The 21,209-nt window shown below is 36.1% G+C and overlaps 2 protein-coding genes across 5 annotated transcripts; one reads left to right on the top strand and one right to left on the bottom strand.

The window, feature by feature from the left end:
- Positions 1–846: 846 nt before the first annotated feature.
- LOC113775500 (probable lysophospholipase BODYGUARD 4) lies at positions 847–4,894 on the top strand. Its single transcript, XM_027320407.1, has 4 exons — positions 847–1,461; positions 3,516–3,849; positions 4,025–4,221; positions 4,347–4,894. Exons 1-4 carry the CDS (start codon positions 974–976, stop codon positions 4,672–4,674), a joined length of 1,347 nt encoding a protein of 448 aa, XP_027176208.1. The 5' UTR covers positions 847–973; the 3' UTR covers positions 4,675–4,894.
- Positions 4,895–8,869: 3,975 nt separating this feature from the next.
- LOC113775379 (DEAD-box ATP-dependent RNA helicase 10) lies at positions 8,870–17,073 on the bottom strand. Of its 4 annotated transcripts, none has more exons than XM_027320225.1 (15): positions 16,711–17,073; positions 16,453–16,516; positions 16,316–16,367; positions 12,528–12,859; positions 12,353–12,422; positions 12,068–12,130; positions 11,839–11,913; positions 11,378–11,497; positions 11,153–11,194; positions 11,001–11,075; positions 10,669–10,815; positions 10,406–10,543; positions 9,674–9,785; positions 9,502–9,590; positions 8,870–9,273 (listed from the first exon to the last, which is right to left on the bottom strand). In XM_027320225.1, the coding sequence occupies exons 4-15, from the start codon at positions 12,836–12,838 to the stop codon at positions 9,157–9,159; spliced, it is 1,359 nt and encodes a 452-aa protein (XP_027176026.1). In that variant the 5' UTR covers positions 12,839–12,859; positions 16,316–16,367; positions 16,453–16,516; positions 16,711–17,073; the 3' UTR covers positions 8,870–9,156. The 4 variants fall into 4 exon arrangements, with proteins under 4 accessions (XP_027176026.1, XP_027176024.1, XP_027176023.1 ...); XM_027320223.1 differs by having other exon boundaries at positions 12,528–12,844; XM_027320222.1 differs by lacking the exons at positions 16,316–16,367; positions 16,453–16,516; positions 16,711–17,073 and adding an exon at positions 14,309–15,218 and having other exon boundaries at positions 12,528–12,844.
- Positions 17,074–21,209: the final 4,136 nt, after the last annotated feature.

Genomic DNA, 21,209 nt, shown 5'->3' with positions numbered 1-21,209 from the left:
ATGTTTTTCAAAGACTTTATGTTGCTTGAATTCTACAGACTTAAATTAAGAGACGAGCAGAAATTCATTATTTATGTTATCGAATATGGGTATTTTTTGAGATGTCTGTTTCCAACTAAAATCTGGTTTTAAGGATATTCCATTATTGAGAAATTTTAAAACCTGAAATGCATGAAAATTCAAATATAAATAACATTGCCCAATCCAGTTATTCTACTCCAACTACATACACCTGATAAAGACCCGGTTGAGAGGAAATTCATTTATCTCTTCATTAATGAATATAGCTAAACAAGATGGGATCCATATTCTAAATTCACTCGTATGTTCCAGTGCTGAGAACCGTTGCATCGATATTTGTCGCTATTTCCTAAACTTTAGCATCTAATTCAACTAATTATTATGGTAGGAAAAGACAACTATCTACTTTGTCATGCATGATAGTGTGTTTATGGAGTATAAGACTATACCACATAAAGTTGGATGAGAGAAACAGTTATACAATGACCAGTACGATGCAGTATTTTCTTGAAATTTCAGTAGTAAACCTTTACTTCAAAAGGCAGCACAAATTTATGCTTATTTTTTCCCTTCAAAGATGATTTCTTGATTGTCAAGATTAGAAAAGGACATTTGGAACACTCTTTCCTTGTGTTGGCAAAAACATTTAATCTCACCTGTATAACATTTAAACAGATACACAAAGGAAAAGAAAAAGGAAAAAGGACAAACATAACGGCTCTTTTATCTTTTTTTCTAATTTATGTTGTAAATTTTGACACCAACCAAAAATTCACAGTATTAAGCATTGCAACGTGGTCTAACATGAATCTGCTTTCCTGATTCCAGGAGTTCAACGCCTACTTTTCCTCTGACCGTACGCCAACTCTCCCTCCTTCTCCCAAAAAGCCAAAAACCTCAACCCCTTCCCTCCCTTTTATCACACGCACTCACACGCAGTGAGAGGAGGAGAATGGCCACCCTAGTTCAATCTGGAAAATGGATTCAAAAGGGTCTAGAAATCATTATAGCAGCAATAAGTTGGATGGTATTTTTGTTCCTGGATTTTCTTGAAGTTTTCATGTGCATTTTCTATAGATTGTTGGATGAATTCCTGGAAGGAAAAGCCTATTCTTCATGTTACTGCATGGAATTAATGGAGGAAAAGGAGAAGACAGGTGATTGTCATCATGTTGCTCAAGTAGAAGTTGATGGAGAGAGTGAGCTGTCTGAAACGCTTCATCGAAGGAGAAATTTCTTTAGGGGCTTATTGGGGTCACTTGGGATTTCTTTGGTTCCAAAAGGATGGAGAGATGGTGAATCATTCTTGCAGATGAGGAATGGCACCAGGTGGTCTGATTGTGGGTGTGATTCTTGTGTTGAGTGGATGAAAAATGCTGATGATCCAAAGCTTCACGTTGTGGTCCAAGAACCACAGACACAGGTAAAACTGTATGTGTTGCATTTGTGATATTATAGATTTAGTCCCTCATGTTTTAAATAGTTCTAATTCTAGTCGCGAATGTTTGACCTTTATACTACAAAAATTTCACATTAATTTCTAAGGATTAACTTTTTGTGCATTACCAGTATAGTGATTTTTTTACACTAGTAACTACAGATATATGTCACATGTGCATAATTTAAATTTCAAATTTGAATTCATATTATGTGGTATAATATAAATTTGTTGAAGTAAAGGAAATTATATATCGAGAGTGTAAAGAAAAGTTATCCAATTTCTAATGCAAAATTGTAAACCATGGGATTTTGCTGAATTTGCATTTGCAATCCATTTCATTTTTGGAGTTTTAGTATCGAATGTGAACTCCCTCGTCTCGTTCTAGTTTTTCTGCTTTAGAACTAGAAGTGGTAAATGAGATTGCTAATTTTGTGTCATTTCAGTCCTGAGGATGGTAGATATTTGGTCCCTGTAGCCCTTTTGGATGGAATTTTATGGATCAGCTGTCACAGTTTTGCATGTAAAATTTGCAGCAAGAGAGATTAATATGTAATCACATTAATGTACGTAGAGATTAAATTTGCCAATATTATAAATTTTTTTCTTCTAGAATATAATAATCTTGAACTCAACCAAACAGTTTCATTCAAAAACTTCTTTCTCTTTAGAGTTCAATTGGCTTTACAAAATGCAGTAAATGATGCTAATAGCTTATAAAATGACAAACTGCAGGCAGACTCTTGGAATAGTGTGAGGCTGTGAGCTAATGTAATGTGGAATCTTTTCTTGTCCTTTGTGTTTTGTGGCTAGATAAGGAGCTGCAGCCGGATAAGATAAAAATGCCCATAACACTTTTAGAAAGAGTATGTCCAACAGAACAATTTTAGGATAGTTTTGGGACCATTATGATGAGTGGATATTTCTGCCTTTGTTAGGTGTGGCTGAGTATCCAGTTCCAATGATTCTCCAGTTTCTGGAACCTTAGCGACTACTCCATCTCTGAAGGTAATGCAGCAACTAGCTCCCCTGGTTAACCTGCCCTTTGTATTTTGTCAGCTAGATAAGGAGCCCTTGCTGGATTAAATTAGAAGTGGCATAATACTTTTAGGAAGAGTATATCCAACAGAAGAATTGGGATTTAGCAAGGATTGTTCTTGCCTTTTTGGACCATTATAACTAGTGGAATTTTTTGGCTTTGTTAGGTGTGCCTCAACATCTAGTAACACTACTGATAATTCAGTTTCTTGAACCTTATTGACAAGTCAATCTCTCGAAGTATTGCAGCAACTAGTTTCCCTGCTTACCCTGTTATTTGTATTTCAAGCAATTCTATTACGTAGATTGGGCCCCTAAAGATGATTTCAACAGTGTATGCCTGCACAGACAAAGCTGCTTTCTTTATACTTTACCAAACAACAATTTCAGCAGCATAACTTGTGCATGATATAAACAATTTAAAGATGTTCAATCATTAAACTGGCATTGTATTAGGGTATTTTCTAAGAAAACTCTGACAATAACAAGGGCACTCAAAGAAGCTACTGAAATTATTGGACTGTGGCCTAAGCAGAAAAGACATTATCTCAAATGCTTAAAGCAGTAAAATTCCAAATTGATGATTAATTTTTCTGTTTTGAAAACTTTCCAGTCACATGTTTTAATCAAAAGTCCAAATTTGATGGTTGTTCTGGCCATTTCAATTAATAATACTCGAAGAAACATGCATATCAGTTGGCAAAATAGACATAATCCATGTAGATGTCTATGATAAATCGACATAAATGTTTCTTCTATCTGTATTTCTTATTTCCACTAGCATTATTCTCTCACTACCTTGCCTGGAAGAATCAAAAGCTATGCTTTTTGGGAGCAAACCATTAAAGAAGAATTTTCACATGTTAGATAAGGAACTTGCATTTGAATATTTTCGGTACAAGATTTGCTGCATCACTAAAAACATGTTGCATCAGCATTCCAAAAGCTCAACTGACTTTTTTGTGTAAGACTTGGTAATGACAGACATTGTGTGTTTGGCAGCTAGCTGGGTGGACAGCAAAGAAAGGGAAGCCGAAAATGTGATATTTTTGCATGGTTTTCTCTCATCCTCCTCATTCTGGACAGAAACTGTATTTCCTAATTTATCTGAATCTGCAAAGCAAAATTGCAGATTGTTTGCTGTAGATCTATTGGGATTTGGGAGAAGTCCAAAACCGAGGGACTGTTTTTACACCCTCAAGGATCACCTAGAAATGATTGAGTACTCAGTGATCGGTCCATATCAGCTGAATTCATTTCATCTAGTTGCACACTCCATGGGGTGTATCATTGCTTTGGCATTAGCTGCAAAACATTCTAAATCTGTGAAATCAATAACCCTCATAGCACCGGTGAGTGCACGATATGTTAAACAGTAAAATGCTGTTTGAAGCTATAAAGTGAGAAGCATCATGGGATGATCGAATTTTGTCCCAGAATCCTTTTACGATACAATTCTGTTATTTTTCCTTCTTGTTTTTCATTTCTGTTGTGTCTATATGACAATGTGATCTCATGCTATTTCAGCCTTACTTCTCTTCTTTGAGAGAGGATGCTAGTATGGTAGCACTTGAAAGACTTGCAGCGAAAAGACTGTGGCCACCTCTTTTATTTGGTTCATCATTTATGTCTTGGTATGAACACTTAGGCAGATGTGTGTGCTTCATTATTTGCCGAAATCATCAAATGTGGGAATCACTCTTGAAATTCATCACCAGGAGAAGGTAAATTATACAATAAGCATCAATCTTGATTTTATTTTATTTATTTATTTTTTTTGTGTGGACGCATTTCAACAATCCTTGAAAATTTTCAAAGTAGAACTGAATTGTACCTCTTTCTGCTTCAGGAATCTACATTTTACGTTTATAGACTTGACTCGGCATACTCATCATTCTGCTTGGCACACAATGCATAATGTCATATGTGGAGGGGCTAAATTAGCTGATAAGTACTTGGAGACTTTGAGAATGGCCAAAGTGAAAATCAATGTTATCCAAGGCACTCGAGATCAAGTAGTCCCAATTGAATGCAGCATCAACATTCAAAAGCAAGTTCAAGAAGCAGAGATTGACAAGATTGCCAATGCCAACCACGGCAGTGTAGTTTTAGGTAGAGAAAAAGATTTTACAAGGGACTTGGAACGTATATGGTCTTCTGTTGCTGATCTGCATTAGACGAAAATGTGGAATTAATCCACCACTAACCCCCATTTGTGAACTACTTTCTCCAGCAGATGATTTGATTTTTAAGGATTTACTTTCATCAGTGTAGGGAAATTTGTTTCAAATGCCTAAACAAGGCAGGGTTATTGGATTTAGTGCAGATTCAAATTGGTTTTCATGGCTTCATGTGCCTTATCTTCACTTGAAAAACATGCAGGGATCTTGTTGGCAATGTGCAAGCAAAGTCAATTTGTCTTAATTTAATTTTTATCATAGTGGTAACATTTTCTTCTTCCGGAAACGGAATTTGACTAACTAAACCTTAATCCCAGAAGTCAACCCAAAAGCCGGCAACTTTTGGATTGCTCCCAGGGACTTAACTACCCAAACCCCAAACCCCCGAAAGCCGATGTGGGACAGAAACCCCACAGGGACCAAGCCCATTGGACCCGCTGCTACTAAGCGGTGAAGGCCCCCCACAAGCCCAGAGAACGGCGACCCAAGCAGAGTTTCTTTCGGACTGACGCAGGCAGATTACTGCCATTGTTTTTTTCTTCTTCCGGAAACGGAATTTGACTAACTAAACCTTAATCCCAGAAGTCAACCCAAAAGCCGGCAACTTTTGGATTGCTCCCAGGACTTAACTACCCAAACCCCAAACCCCCGAAAGCCGATGTGGGACAGAAACCCCACAGGGGCCAATTTATCATAGTGGTAACATCCTTTTTCATTTGTGAAACCTCCCTCTGACTAGGAAGAAAGAGAACCAATCAAGAGGCCTTCAACATCTTTCTAAGTGATACTGCTTCCCAAGTTTGTTGTCCTAGGTTGAGCAGAACTGCAAAAAGTTCGATTCAGAGTTTTGCCAATTAGTCAAATATCAGGTTCTTACATATCTTAAGAAAAGCAAAATGTGAATCAATGATAGATACAATCAATCTCCATGATAATGATTCCAGGAGCTTAAGCTTGGCGATTGATCAATTAATAGTAATATCAGTAAATGCACAAAGTAATGGTCTTACAGATTTACAGTGATTTTCTTACCATATTTGATACATATATTCATATATTTCTCCAAGTTCAAAGTTTCTAAGTACACTTTGATCTCTTCCACAGAGTGAGACCTGTAAGCTCTTCACAATTTTGAGCGCACTCTCATGCATAGGAGCTATGATTTTTAACTCCTCTTGAGAACACTTATTCAATGAATACAATCAGTAATAAAAAGACTAATAAGATAGAGCTTAACTCAACGAATCTTTTATTTCATTTCCTGTGCCACTCTGTATACCATTTTTTATTATATTACTCCCTCCGTCCCGTTTTGTTAGTCTTGATTTTTTTTTCACACAGATTAAGAAAGTGTAATTAATTTGGTTGGAAACATAAATTTAAATTAATAATTTCCTAAAATACCCTTATGCTAATCACGAAGAGTGCCAATTAATATCAATTACAGCTAATGGTGCCAATAAATATCAGTTACCGTGCACCTTGACCGGTCGAACCGCCGGGCCGGTTAGCTAATTGGATCGTTTTGACAACTAAACCGTTGACTTTTCAACGGACCGGCGGTTCAACCGGTCAAACCTGGAGAACCGTCCGGTTTTATAGGAAACCGGGTTTGCATGTTAAAAATGTTTGGAAGAAAGATGCTGGAGTGAAGCTTCGAACCAACGACCTCTTGTATTGAAGGAAATGCAACAACCGCTGCACCAACAGCTCACTTGTTTAACATTTAGTCTTTTTTTATATTATATATTAGACTTATTCTTATTTTAATTTTCCAAAACATTATTTATTTGGAATCTTTTAATAAATTTTATTACTCCCGAGACTCTATAAATTATGAAATGAATTTAAAAAATAACATATCACATAATTCATTCTAAAGGCAAATATCGTTCCTAATAATTCTTTGCATTTAAAATTCATAAATAAACTAGATAATTATACTTAGATAAAATTTTATTCTTGAAATTTGATGGATTATTAATTGCATTTAGGTTTTCTTAATTCTTATAAGAATTAATGATTCTATAATAAATTAGACTAATTGAGCATTTACTATGACATAATTTATTATAGTTTTAACCATATCAAAAATTATGAAACATAATATTTAAATATATTTCGTGACCCACCGATTGAACCACTCACCCACTGGTTGAACCAATAACCCGTTCACCCACCTCTTTCGCCGGGTTCCCCTCCGGGCCGGGTTTAATAACTATGGTTTCAATTACCGTCAATAGTGCCAATAATGGTCTCACCGATTTGAACTTGGGCTGAAAATATTCTTGCACTTGAGAAAAAGTAGATTCATGCTCTTCAGTTGTAGGCAGTGTTTTGAAAACCGGACCGGACCGGCCGGTTCGACCGGTTGAACCGCGAACCGGCCATGGCTCCGGTCCGGTTCAATGCTAGGTTTGACTTTGTCAAGAAACCGGTCAAAAACCGGTCGGACCGCGAAAACCGCCGAACCGGATTTGAACCGGTTATTTCCGGTTTTTGAGTTTTCCACTTTTTTTTTTTTTTTAGTTTTGCAAAATGTAGTTATTAAGATTCGAACTCAAGACCTTTGTAATAGAAGACCAATGTAGTAACCATTGCACCATCACATCTTATTAGTTTTTTTTGATAACTTATTTATATAAAACAAATACTCATATTTCTTTTGTTCCATTTTTCTTACAAAATATCATCCTTTCATGGCTCTTTCTTTTTAATCTTCAACTCTTTCTCTCTCTCTCTCTATCATCTTTTCTTTTGCCACTCATTTTTTAATCAAACCTCTTTATTTTTAATTTATTGATGTTTTCTTCCATATTTTAATTTTGTTTTTGTCCATTAAATTTAAAAAAGTTAAAAAAGAATTATTTTTCTTTAACCCAATTTATTTAATACCACAACCACTCACTTTTATCTCATTTTTTGTTTCTTATCAAATTTGCATTTCTATTTTCAATTCTCTTGATTTTCTTCGAACTCCAAACTTCCTTTTTTAAATTGTAAATTTAAATTCCAAAATGTAAATTAAAATTTAAGTTCACAATGTCTAAATTCTTATAGACGTGAATTTTGTATAATTTCAAATATTATGATATTTTTGGATTGGATTTAAGATTTTTTTGATAGATATAATTGAAATTGAGATGAAATTTATTTGTTTTAACTTATAATTTAAAAAATTTATTTTTAAAAATCCAGGTTATTCGAAAATAGTAAACTTTTCATCATATAAAGTATTAAATTATCCATTACATGTCTTATTTTGTGCATATATATATTTATATAAATTATTTTTTTAAAAATTCATTGAACCGGGGTTGAACCGGTCCGACCGGTTGAACCTCGACCATTTCACTTCACCGGTTCAATTAACGGTCCGGTTTTTAAAACATTGGTTGTAGGGGCAAAACTATCTTCTTGTGATGGAACATTTACGTCAATTGATGGCTTCACCGATTTCAACTTGGGCAAAAAAATCCTTTGCATTTCAAAGACAACTTGTGCACATTCTTGACTCGTTGAGATGAGATCATATTCTTTTGTTGCTGTTTCATCAGAAAAATTGTCAGAATATGGATGGTTTTTCAAATTTTCACTCATGATTTTGTAAATAATGATGGCATTATTTGTTTCCCTCCTGATATAAATAAATTTCAAAGAATAACAAAGATAGACTTTTCATTTGTCTATGTATTGGAAAAGCTCAATGTATTCAATGTAGTGGGTTAGTATTTAATAACAAGATATTTAATAAGGGTATTTTAGACAATTTGAAAGATTACTACATTCCTTAATGGGAAAGTGGACTACAATTTGGGATAGACGAAAAAGGAAAACAAGACTAACAAAACGAGACGGAGGGAGTATTATTTTTTATTCATAAACATCATATTTTAATCTCAGATTAGTAATAGCATTATATTAATTACTATTTCTCATTTTTAAACATCATATTTTAGTCTCATCCGATTAGTAATAGCAAAATGGCAACATTAGCGAAAATAAATGATCCGTCAGATGCAGCATACATCTTTAACTAGTTTCAACTTATATCCATTCTGGAAGGGGTCGAGAGTCGCTCCGCCTTGGGTACCATTCTATCACACAGCGATTACTTCAACACAAGCATCAAGCCAAGGTTGGTGATGTTAAGTGATCATACCGAACTACAGCAGACATTTTTTGCCCAGTATAGCCCATAAATGCACAATTTTTCACTTCATAATCAGTTTCTAAACAATAATATAGAAACCTTTAGGCAACAATACAATTGTATTTAAAAAGCAAAAAGAAATAAAATTCTATCGTACCCCATCTAGGATTAAAATGGAACAAAATTGGTAGGTATCTTTACTCAGGCTTCTTAAATGATTTTACATTTTCAAATCTTCCCCCTCCATGATCTCTTCCTAAGCTTTTCATATTTCCGATTGCTAATATCTGAAAACCCTGTAAGCTACTGCTGCATTCATTCTTTCATCATCGATTTTTAAACTTTTTTGCTTTCCCATTCTTCAAACCTAAATATCTATCAACATCTTCGTCGACATCATCTCCTCCCCTTCGTTTCTTCTTCCCACCAGTTTCTTTGAGTTTCTGTCAAAGATAAATCATAGAAATAGTCAACTAGTGCACGTTTCTAAGGGCAGAATGCTAATTTGTGAGAGGGAGGAAGGGGGCGCCAAGGACCGAAGCAAATGCCATCATGATGGAGAGGGAGAGGAAGGAAGAGGGAGAGAGAGAGAGAGAGAGTAGCAGCTAGGTGCAAGGCAACCCAAATCAGTTATTGCAAAGATGTTTAAAACCAAAAATACAACTTTGTACCATTTGAGAGATTCTTTTAGCCTCCATGACCCGCTCCAACAGAAGCAAGACTTCTTCTTCTTGAGCTGGGAATTCGGGTAACTTCTTCCCTGAGACATAAAAATGTAAATCCGAAGAACAGAGATTACATCACATCTACAAAACGCCCATAGAGTACAGGATGTGTTCATACCAATGAGCTTCTCTATTTGTATATACCACTCCAACTCATACTGATTGACTAATGAAATGGCAACACCTGATCGTCCTGCGCGAGCAGTTCTTCCAACCCGATGTATATAGTCCTGGAGAGCATTCATTCAATAAGGTATAGCACATTATATAAGTAAGCAAAACTTTTTACACATAATAAATCACAAAGATGTCTGTTTCATAGATACAACAAGACACAATCCAGTAACCGCAAGGAATCAGACACAAACCCACATCCTGACACCCTCTCCTAACTTCCTCATGCCCTTAGGTCAAGCTGCCCATTCTTGACAAAGCACAACTTAGTCGTCCATGAATTACGACAAATGCCATTAGAACGGGGAAAAACAGCACCGTCAAAGATGATAGGAAGGCAAAGCCCAATAAGGTGTAAAGGCCTAGTCTAAATAATAGTAAATAAGAGGGAAAAGAGCACAGAACATTTCTTCCATAACTTAACATGATACTGTAACATAAAATGCAATTTAGAAGCAAAGGCACGTGGCAAGCAGTCAGCATCCAGAACAGCACAAGATAGAGAAAGGGCAAAGATAATTCCTTGAGAAGAGACAACAATGCTGCAACAGCAGACAAAACAGAGGTAGTCAAAGTTAAATCTTGACTGAAGCAGTTATAAAGAACTTCAAAAATTTTAGAGTATGGGAAACATGAATTTAGAATGCCAACTTGAAAAACAAGGAAAGAAACTGACCTTTGAGTTTGTGGGGATATCATAATTAATAACCATATCAACAGATGGAATATCTAGCCCTCTACTAGCAACATCAGTACAAATGAGGATATTACATTCTCCACCCTTAAACTTGTTCAAGGCTCCGAGTCTTTTTGCCTGTCCAGAGAAATCAAAACCTGAGAGCACGCTAAATAGAGAAGCAATAAACGATTAACCAGAAACATATGCAGTTGAAAACGAACTTCACTATGACAAATTCTCAACACACTTAGTGGCCATACCTGGGTCATATGGCCACTAATAGGGATGGCCCTTAAGCCCAGGTTCCTCAGCATCAAAGCCAAAAGACCAGTTGCATCACATGTACGTGTAAACACCATCGACGTGCTTCCAGACATCTCAGTTAGAATATAAACAAGATAGCATTCCTGCACGGCAAGTAATTTGATTTCAGAAGAAAGAAAGAAAAGAACAATGAGTGATTTAGCATATTTGCCCAAACGAATTTCAGTAACAGAGTGGAAACACATATTATGGCATGCAGAAACAATGCAAGCACACAAGCATATGCCCAATCAACTAAGAGAAATGTGACAGTGCAGAAAAGACATACCTTATACTTTGCAGGAACAAAGCGATACTGTTGCTTAAGCGTATCCACTGTGGAATACTTAGATGCAGCTTCTATCTTAAAGAAAATGCAAACAAAGTCAGATCATCCACTCCCAAAGAACATCCAGAATAGTGGGGTAACAACCATACTACCTTCACAGGATTCCTCAGACATGCCCTCTGGAGCTTCTTGACCTGTAAAACAAGAATCACAGTTTTTTCAGTACCATGGTACTTTTTACAGAACAACATAACACGTGCACTTGTTTGCCAGTGATTTCTCTTAATATTGAGCTCAGCTCACAGCTACACGACACAGAAAAGATCAGCTAATATAGTTCTGCACAAGCAAAACAAAATAATTAATTGACCATATACCTTCTTTGTCATGGTAGCAGAAAACAAATATGTCTTCCTTTCACGAGGAATAACATTCAATATCTCATCGAGTGATTTCTCAAAATCCTCATTCAGCAACCTGTCTGCTTCATCCAATACCTGCCATTAAAACACAGGATTAATGTCCTTTAAAGAAAGATGAGGAACCATCATATCCAGAGCAACAAGTATTTCATATCATACAGAGCCTGATCTTTTGCATTTTTGGCAGAAATTGGGATCAAATCACGAGAAAGAGAGAGAGTCACTCATGTTCAAAGTATGCAAACTTGTATACACAGCTATCTTGGAAGCAAATGACCCATCAGTCCAAAATAACAACAAACTTTTTTCAAGTCCTAAGGCATGCATGCAGGGGTTTTACAAGCATATACCTAACATAGAGAAAAAAATTATCAAAACACAACTCCAAATGTTTTCCACATATGAAGGAAACTTACCAAGTACTTCAACATACGCAGGGTAAAACCTTTAGTATTCGAAAGATGATCAATGAGGCGACCAGGGGTTGCCACCTAAAATTGAGGAAAGATGGAAAAGATAAGTATAAGCAGCAAAGAAAATGGATGTGGCTTTGGAAATGAAGCAGTAAAGAGAAACTCCTAAAATGAAGAAGAAAATAGAAAAGCTGAAAAAGGAGGGGAAAAAAGGAGGAAGAATGAAACTGACAACAATATGGGGGCGCTTAGCAAGGGCAATGCTCTGGTCAGTTTGGGCAACTCCTCCAACAAGCTGGAAAATAATTGTACACCACAAGTTAATCTACTACATAAGCAACAGTAATCTCTTCAGTTACAGAAACAAAATTTTGAAGTGTACAAAATAATTTTAAAAAAATAAAAGGCAGGGGGGAATCATAAGCATTAACATTTCTATTTTGGTTTGAAGAAATTGATCTATAAGGTTAAAGTTTCCCAAAGGGAAAAAAATGGAAAAGAGAAAAAGAAGGCAGACCACAGCACACTTGACACCAATCCCTGATCCCAAAGCTTCAAACTGTTCAGAAATTTGAATAGCCAGCTCTCTGTAAGCAAAAACAATATAAATTTTAGAAAAAAATTGTACCGTGCAGAAGAATTACATAAGTGAATAGATAAATAAGATAAAGGAAAAGGGAAGAAATAGAAACCGTGTGGGAGAAAGGACACAGGCAAAGAAAGGTTGGGGAGCTTGAAGAAGAGCTTGGAGAATTGGCAGAGCAAAAGCAGCGGTTTTACCAGAACCAGTTTGGGCAAGTCCAATGATGTCGTTCCCTTGAATGGCGTGGGGAATGGCCTCCATCTGAATCCTTGTGGGTACTTTCCATCCCAAATTGTCGCACGCCTCCACCAGCTCTGAGCACACTCCCAATTCTTTGAAGCTCTGAATTCTTTCCTCCTCCTCCTCCTCCACCACCTTTACCTCTTCTTCTTCTACTTCTCGTTTCTCCTCCACCATCATTTCTTTCTAGAAAACAAATTACTAAATTCCGATAGACAGTAGTTGTAAACAATGTTTTTAAACTTGGAACAAGGCTTAAAAATCTTCATCATCAAATTTCCAACTTGGGTATATGGCCAAGAATCCTAACATCCAACTTTCTTCATTATCAACACAAAGTACCAGTATACAATTATCATCAACTTCATCACTATCTTTACGACCTGATCGTTCAAACCTTAAAAATGCCAAAGTTCACTATGAAATATGTCCAATTACAGCCACTCCAAAACCCAAAAAAAAAAAAGCAATTTAATAGAAAATTACAAGCAATTTTAAAGTGAAAAAAAGAACAACCAAACACCTAAAAATTCAAACCAAGGCTGAAAAATCAATTACAAGATTAGAACTATCAGCAGGGTGGCTCTACGGATGAGAAAGAAAGAAGAAGAAGGCTGCTAGAGATTTGAAAAGAAAAATACTATGTATCGAGGCAATTGATGGATTCTTAGGAAGAACATCATCTAGAGTAGCTATGTATCAATTTATTTTTCTTCACTTTCTATTCAAGAGCGTTGATAGAGCTTCAAGAGAGACTGTTTATGATGCAGTGTGTGAAATCCTGTCAAGTATTGCTGTTATTTGTTCAGAAGATCTCTTAGTAACTAATTCCGAAGATCCTCAATTTTTTTATTGCGAATGGCTTTCTGAGATTTCTGGATTTCTATCTCTGCATGAAAGCTCAGGTCATGGTGATCACCTGGTCTGCTGTCACACAACTTCATCTTTCGGAGGACTAGTTACATTCAAGCAAGTTATGCTCAACATTTTGGAGAACTTACAAGATGGAAATAAAGTCAACTTCTTTGACTTTGAATGTATGATAATAGGACATGCAAATGTACAATGGGAAAGTATGGCAATTGCTCAACGTGCCAAGTTATTGGGTTAGAAGATAAGGCCACCCAACTGTGGTATAACAAGCTTAGAATGGAAAGGCAACGGAAGGAATCACAAACTGAAATTTCATTTTTCAAGAAAAATATGTTGTGTCTGGAAAAGGACAATCAATGTATGCAAACTTCTTACACTGCTTACTTGCTACCTGCAGTTAAATATCAATCAGAAGACCTTGTTTCCTTCATTCCTCTCCCCTTCTCTCCTTATTCCATTTCCTCTGTTTCTATAATAGTTTTCCAGAATTATTAATACAATTAAACCCCATTTCCTGATCTTGGAATTTGCATTTTACTGTTTCATCAATTTCTTTTTCTTAAACCCTAGGTAATCTGATCAAACTCCATGACAAAAAAAAACAATTTAATAGAAAATTACAAGCAATTTTAAAGTAAAAAAAGAACAACCAAACACCTAAGTTCAAACCAAGGCTTAAAAGTCAATTAAAAGATTAGAACTACCAGTAGGGTAGTTCTGCGGATGAGAAAGAAAGAAGAAGAAGGCTGCTACAGATTTGAAAAGAAAAACACTCACCATACCTGCTGTATTTTCGCTTAATAAGTACCGGCTGTTGATTCTCTTTCAATGGCAGAGGAGGAGATTTTGTAACAATGGCATCTAATCTAAGAGGAAGAGGAAGAGTGGCTTTGTTTTAGTTAATAAGAGAAGAAGAGCCGAAGAGGTGCTCTGTTTGGCCGCACCTGAATGAGGGATCAGGAATGTAGGGTTTGACAATGAAAATTATGTATTTTGACTTTATTATCTTTTTCAACAAGTAACTTGATCTCTTGACAATTTTGTACTTTTTTAATATAATTTCACCCCCTCGTACTTAAGAAATTTACCTTTCTAACCCAGCTTATGTATCTTTTCAACCTAATTGCACATTTAATTGAACCTTTTTATTAAAATACACTTTATACCAATGTTACATAGACTCGTCACGCAAATAATGAGGGAGGATACAAAATTTTTGTAAAGTTACATGCTGGTGACCCTTTGGAGGTTACTAGCACATTCAATGGCTAAAAAATATGGCTTTTTTTTTTGTTTTAATACCTATTGTAAGGATGCCAGAAGCCAGTCACTTACAGTTGATTACTAGAAATTTTCGGGCTCTGCCAATGCGCAATTGGTTGTGTAAAAAAAATTGAAAAATTCCCTATAACTCTCATTTTTAAAATTAATAGAACAAGGAAGACCTTAATTGTCATCATGTTGAGAAACCATGTCCATGTGCAAACTATTATGGCAGTAGGGTAATTAAAGCAATGGCCATGTCCATGTGCAAAACCAGAGAAACTAATATAACAAGGAAGCTGCAAAATAATTGAAGACTGAGGTATGTTAAAAGTCTCTGTCCCCCCAAGTTAGGATCCGTCCATTGAACAATCCCCTTTCAATGAACCAAGGTATGGAACTCAGAAGTTCTTATCTGTGCCGGGAATTAATCAGTGCATGACCAGTTCCTAAAACCAAAATTTAAGCAAAAACCAAATTATATCAAACAAATCGTGAGTGCAGATTCTACTTGTTGAGCCCCAAAACATGTGGAAAATTAGAACCAAGACAGTAGAAGCTGGGGAAATACTCTTTAACTAGTCTTTGGTCCTAACTATGATAGTCACTAACATGACAATGCAGTAAAAGTCAAAAACAATCGATGAAATTAATGTTTCTAGGTCTATCAAAGTATTATTTCCAATGGAATTTAAAGATAGTTCGAGCCATTGCAAGACATTAAAGGAAAGTCAAATCATTTTTGTTTAGGACCAAACAGTAAGCTAAAGAACATCTCTCAAATCATCTAACACTCCATAACAATGGGACACATAAATTTTCAGAAAACTAAACCAGTGTAGTGGTAAAGCTACCTTTAGAAGCAAATCATCAAACACAAAGCAAGCTACTATTGTAAGAGATGATCACACACCTTAAACACTGGATGTTTACTTTGCTGTGCTTCTTCTTGATTCTTTCAAACTTACAAAACAATCAATAATAAAAAAAGCAAACATTTATGCTAGGAGGTCAATTTTGGGAGAAAAAAAAGGCTAGAAAAACTCAACAATAAATTCATCAAATGGCTCAAAATTGATGCGAAAGTGTGAGTTTTTCTTCGTGTTTTTGGCTAGGAAGGCAAATAGGGTGGGGAGGGGAGATGTATAGTGCTTTCCCCTCTTTGATTCTCTCCTTTTTCTGGGAAAAAAAAGAATTGCATGGTTGGGAGATGAGATAGTGTACATAGAAGGTAAATCGGAAGGCCAAGCATAAATTGGGGGGGAAAATCACTAATTTTTTGGCCAATAAGAATGTTTTTTAAAATATACTTTATTAATATTTCGATGCCTTAAAATACCACATAAAACCAGTAAAGTGCGGCTATATCTTCTTAAGAAGCATAAGCAAAAACTTATCATAAGAGTAAATAGCCAAACATATAGGCACATGACACTAATATTAAAATATTTAAAATATCAGCCCATATAATATTAACAAAAATTTCAGCAAATTAATGATACAAATCAAAGGTAAACTAACCTGGAATGAACAGAAATTTGACTGCAAAACCTTTTCTATTTTCGGACCAAAGCTGAAATTTACAAAAAAAAATACTGATCAGGATGTTCGTGGTGCAAAAAAATAAAGAAAAAAAGAATGGCAAGAAATGTATTTACCAAAATGCAAGGGAACAAAAGGCACCAAACCACTTGCCGAGGATTTTCCACTTTCCAAACAAAGCTGAAAATACCAAAAAAAAAACAAACACTAATTGTGTAGCATTCGTGTGTCTGCTATGCGAAGAGGAAAAAAGCAAACATGTTTTAAATTTTTTTTTACCATAGAAGAATACACCAAAAGGCAAGAAACCTCTCTATTTTTATTTTCACCAATGAGAAAATGAAATAAGATGTATATCCTATAAAGCCTCTAACCTCAAGCGCCCTTTTCTATTCCTCCGGTTTTTAATACTGATTCTACTTCCCTCTTACTAAGCAGCCATCAAATCGAAGCCGAGAGAGTAAAATTTAGAGTCAAAAATTGTTGACAAAGATCTGAAGGTTGAGAAATAAGGGTTCGTACGGGCTTAGTGAATCAGACGAGGGACCATTTTTTGGGCAAAAAATCCCTGAATTTTAGGGTAAAAGTGTACACCTAATCTATGGAAAAATTTGTGGGTTTCATGTCTGCAAGTACAAATACTGATAAAAGGAAGAAATCTACAGTGAAAATAAGAAAAAAATTGCGGTGATTGTCAGGCATAAAAAAGGAAGAGAAAGGGGGAGAAGAAACAGAGAAGCCAGAGAGAGAAGAGACGGGAGACTTACCCAAAAAGGAGAAGAGACGGGAGAAGGAAGATAACAATCATCAGTTCGTGCAAACTCTCCAAGTAAGGAAAATAATCAATCCTTTAATCATCATTAGGAATGATCCAACGGTTCTCAGGCATCAATCTTAGACTAAGACACAATCCTACGGCAGAAAGTTGCCAGAAAAATCTTTATTACCCTAACAAATGCAGCTGAGGAGGAGATATGGTTCGAAATTACAATAGTACCCCCAACAGTTAAAAACTATTCTGGCCTCCTTTTATCCCTGAAGGGCTTAGTGGACATTTAACACTTGGGCAGACAAAAATGCCCATGAATAGTAGAGCACTATTTGCCAAAGCAATCAAAACTCAAGGGCTTAGTTGACATTCGCCATTTCAACACAAATTTTTTAAATTCCCCCAGTCTCCTTCGAACATGTGACACAATGTGGTGCAAAGTCTTGTATTTATATATTAGGGGTGTGCATTCGGTGCAAAATCGGTAATTCGATGCAATGAATTCAGTGAATTCGGTTATTCGACTTATAGAAATCTAAACCGTTTTCAATTTCAAATTGGCCATAACCGAATTCATTCCGCAACCGATTTCAAATTTGAAAATGGTAATGAATTCGGTCTAAAAAAGAAAAGATTAATCAAACATTTGATAGAACACCTTCCGAGTTTGCTCCATATGAACCACACAAAAGTGAAGTAAAATCTCTACCATATAAGGATGATATGCATCTCAATTGTGTCAAGGTCAAGATTTCCACTATATTGTTCATAATGCCTGTAGACACCAAATTTTGATTTTTTTTAACTTTAATCTTAGCCTTATTTGTTTAATTTAATCTTAGCTTTATTTGTTTCAATTTTAGGGTTTTCATTTATTATTATTTATTATTGTTATTTATTTTATTTTTGTTCTAGTGTATTTTTTGCCTTCACATTAAATTTCAGGAAAAACAAAAGAAAAAAGAGAAAAGGAAAAAGAAAGAAAAAGTGAAAATGACAAGTGTGACTGCATGCACTTGGACAAGTGTCTTTTCTATGTTTTAGACAACTAAGCACCTAAGGGGTGAGGTGTTAGGGACATTTGGGAAGTTAAGGAATTTTTGGGGGTCAAAGTAGAATTTTGTGAGGGCTAAAAACTAAAAAAAAGAGGAAGAAAACAAAAAAAGGAAAAACAGAGAGATGAGAGCTTGAGGGGAGAGCTACGACTAAAAAGGGAAAAGATTGAAAAAGGCTTTGGGGGGTTTTGGGGCTGAGAAACAGGGGGGCGGCGGACAAGGATAGAGAGCCGAAAAAGACTAAGAAAAGAGGAGGTTTTAGGAGGAACAAGCAGCAAAAACCAAAACAAGAAGAGAGTGAGGGAGAGGTTCTCGGATGAGGTGAAAGAAAACAGCAGAGGGGGGATTAGAAAGAGGAGCCACGGAAAAAAAAACAACAAGAAACAGAGAAGGGACTTACGACTGGAAACAGAGTGAAAAGGGTGAGAAGGTTTCGCCTGGGAATGCCAAGAAACAAAGAAGGAATGGGCGACTAAAAACAGAGGAGCTTGGGCCTTGAGGAAAAGAGAGCTCACGGGGGGAAGTTTTGATTGTGAGGCAAAACGAGAGAGAGAGTTAGAGGGAAGAATTGAGGAGAAAAACAGAAAAAACAAGGAAAAAGCAGAGGGAAGGCGTCGGCTGGAAAACAGAAAAAGAAAAGAAAGGCCTCGGCAGAGCAACGCAAAACAGAGCAAGAGGGGAAATTTGGAAAGGGACTTCGGTCGACAAAATCAGAGAAAACATGAGGTCCTCGACACCCAAGACTTCGACTTCCAGCTGCTCAAACTCAATGCTATTATCAAAGCCAGAGCTTATTATCAAATGCTTCTCCACCTGCGCCTCGTCCGGGGATGACTTGAGCAGCGACGGCAGCGAAGGTTTCCAATTCACCAGGCCGTTACCGTGTCATCGAATACACACCACCATCATCGCCCGTGGATTTTCATCGTCAAGAGCTCTGTAAGTCTTCTATTTAAATTTCAGTTCTTCTCAAGAGTGTGAAATGGGTCTGCCGTGGCTTCATCTAGTGTGATTCTCCTGTTAATTGGTTTCATTTTTGAATACCCATACTACATATGTTGATTGAGTTGAATGTCTTGATTTCTGATAAATTTGGGGGCTGATTGACTTCAATTTGGAACAAAAATCTGATGAAACTTTTAATGCCCCCAATCTGTTCGATGTAATGTCTAGCCGAAAACTTTTTTTTCCGTGTGGAGAAACCGGCTAAGTTGGCCGAATCATTGCCTCACGTTTAAGAAATTTTGATGCATTGCTATCTTTCATTTTTTCCGTTGCAGTTTTTTTTTGCAATTTTTCCGTTGCTGTTTTCGGTTGCATGAATTCGAAATCCCCAATAAAAATTCCTTCATCTCTCCCTAATGTGTCGGACCTTGTCTATAAGAAAACTGATTGGGTTGTTGTAAATTTTGGCTTTTGTTATTGAGCAAATTGATGAATGAATTCAATGTTGTTAACGCCCTTTACCTGTTTGATGAAATGCCTGAACCAGAAATTTGAACCAAAAAAGAGATTTGTATGTAATTTCTGTATGCAATTTAGAAAAGTTCTGGCCAGTGCAAAGCTGGCCAGAACCTGAGCATTCGCTAGTTGAGCAGAGGGAAAGAAAATTATGATTTCCGAAGTTGATTTCTTCCATTTTCGTCATTTGCCTGTTGAGATGCTATGTTTGAGTGTTTTGTCCGATAGTTTACTAGATTTGAGAAGCATCAAAAGTTGCAGAAACTTTCCCTCTTATTTGCATCGAAGAAGAAAGCCTCGGCGAGGCATGAAGCATTAATTTCTGAAAATTGCAATTTAACCCCTCAGCTTCCCCTTATTCTGATATGGCCCAAAATCTGGAAAAATTGAACTAATTTCACCCTTTTAAATTATTTTATGTGATTTGTTTGGATAGATTAATGCTTATTTGTAGGTTATAATTGAGGTTTAATAAGTTTATTTGATTTCATTATGATTGGTTTCAATAAAAACAAGTGATATGGGCTAAGAGTCTTTTTGTTTGGGTTTAAGAAAGTGGGTTCAGTTCATGATTTTTGGGGTTTTGGTTTGGGCTAGAGGGTCAAGACCCATCTATTTGATTGGCTAATTTTTGGGCCAAAATAACATACTAGCCCACTTGTTTTTCCTTGGATTTCCGATTGGGGCCAAGTAATCTTGGCCCAAGAAAGGTGAAAATGGCCCATTCCCTTTTGTTTTGGATTTTCGATTGGGTCTGGAAGGCTTTGGCCCAAGCAAATAAAGGAAACGGCCCAAGTGGCCTGATCCATTAGGAAACCAGAAAACGTTTTTGCAAATCAGTCCCTGAATTTCTCCTTAATCGTACTGTGGCCCTGGACATTTTCAACTTTTTTCAATTCGATCCTTACTTTAATTGCAAATAGGTCGCTGAACTTTATTTTTTCTTTAATTTTGACCTCCAAACTTTGTTAATTTGTGCAATCAAGTCCTTTCTTCTTTTGACTTCTTGAATGTGAGTTGCTTACATGATTCAATTGATTCAATTTCAAGTTTACCATTTTATTTTTTTATGATTATTGGTCAAATAAATTGGCACCTTGACTCCTTTATTATTTTGGAGGATAAATATGTTGATTTCACTCCATTAGAGCTTCATTTCAAGGGAGGTATAATTTCTTTTATCCCTTTTGTCTCTCCTATGTGATCCAATGTGCTAAGTGTGAATCGCATGCCTAATTTGCTTTCATTACCATTCTTTAGTTCCATTATTTCATTCATTCTTGCTTTTATTAAATTATTCTTTTAAATGGGGTATGTGTACACCTCTTGGCTTGTAATAGATAGGGTTTGGAGGAGCATTCGATGAAGAGCTGTTGAAGACTTGTGCCTAGCTAGCAAATGTAATAGTTAGGGCCTTAATCACCTTATGTGTCTTGCATGTCTATGTGCTATATGTTTAATCGTTTTATTAGGTTTTGGCATTTAGATATGCATGCTAAGTGTTATGTGCTATGTGATTGACATGTCTACTCGCTTTCCATATCCTTGAATGAATGTGATGGATGAATGTACGTTTCCGCTAGTCCAA

This window comes from Coffea eugenioides, chromosome 6, assembly GCF_003713205.1.
Source record: "Coffea eugenioides isolate CCC68of chromosome 6, Ceug_1.0, whole genome shotgun sequence".
Classification (NCBI taxonomy): domain Eukaryota; kingdom Viridiplantae; phylum Streptophyta; class Magnoliopsida; order Gentianales; family Rubiaceae; genus Coffea; species Coffea eugenioides.
Note: the sequence above shows the minus strand (reverse complement) of the source record. Positions and strands in the feature narration are given on the sequence as shown.

Coding starts and splice junctions, on each gene's coding strand:
- LOC113775500 (XM_027320407.1), top strand. CDS start 974: ATGGCCACCCTAGTTCAATCTGGAAAATGGATTCAAAAGGGTCTAGAA. Junction 3,850..4,024: donor CAATAACCCTCATAGCACCG/GTGAGTGCACGA, acceptor ATGCTATTTCAG/CCTTACTTCTCTTCTTTGAG. Junction 4,222..4,346: donor AAATTCATCACCAGGAGAAG/GTAAATTATACA, acceptor TTTCTGCTTCAG/GAATCTACATTTTACGTTTA.
- LOC113775379 (XM_027320222.1), bottom strand. Junction 11,076..11,152: donor GTCTGAGGAATCCTGTGAAG/GTAGTATGGTTG, acceptor ATTTTCTTTAAG/ATAGAAGCTGCATCTAAGTA. Junction 9,786..10,405: donor ATATCCCCACAAACTCAAAG/GTCAGTTTCTTT, acceptor AATGCTCTCCAG/GACTATATACATCGGGTTGG.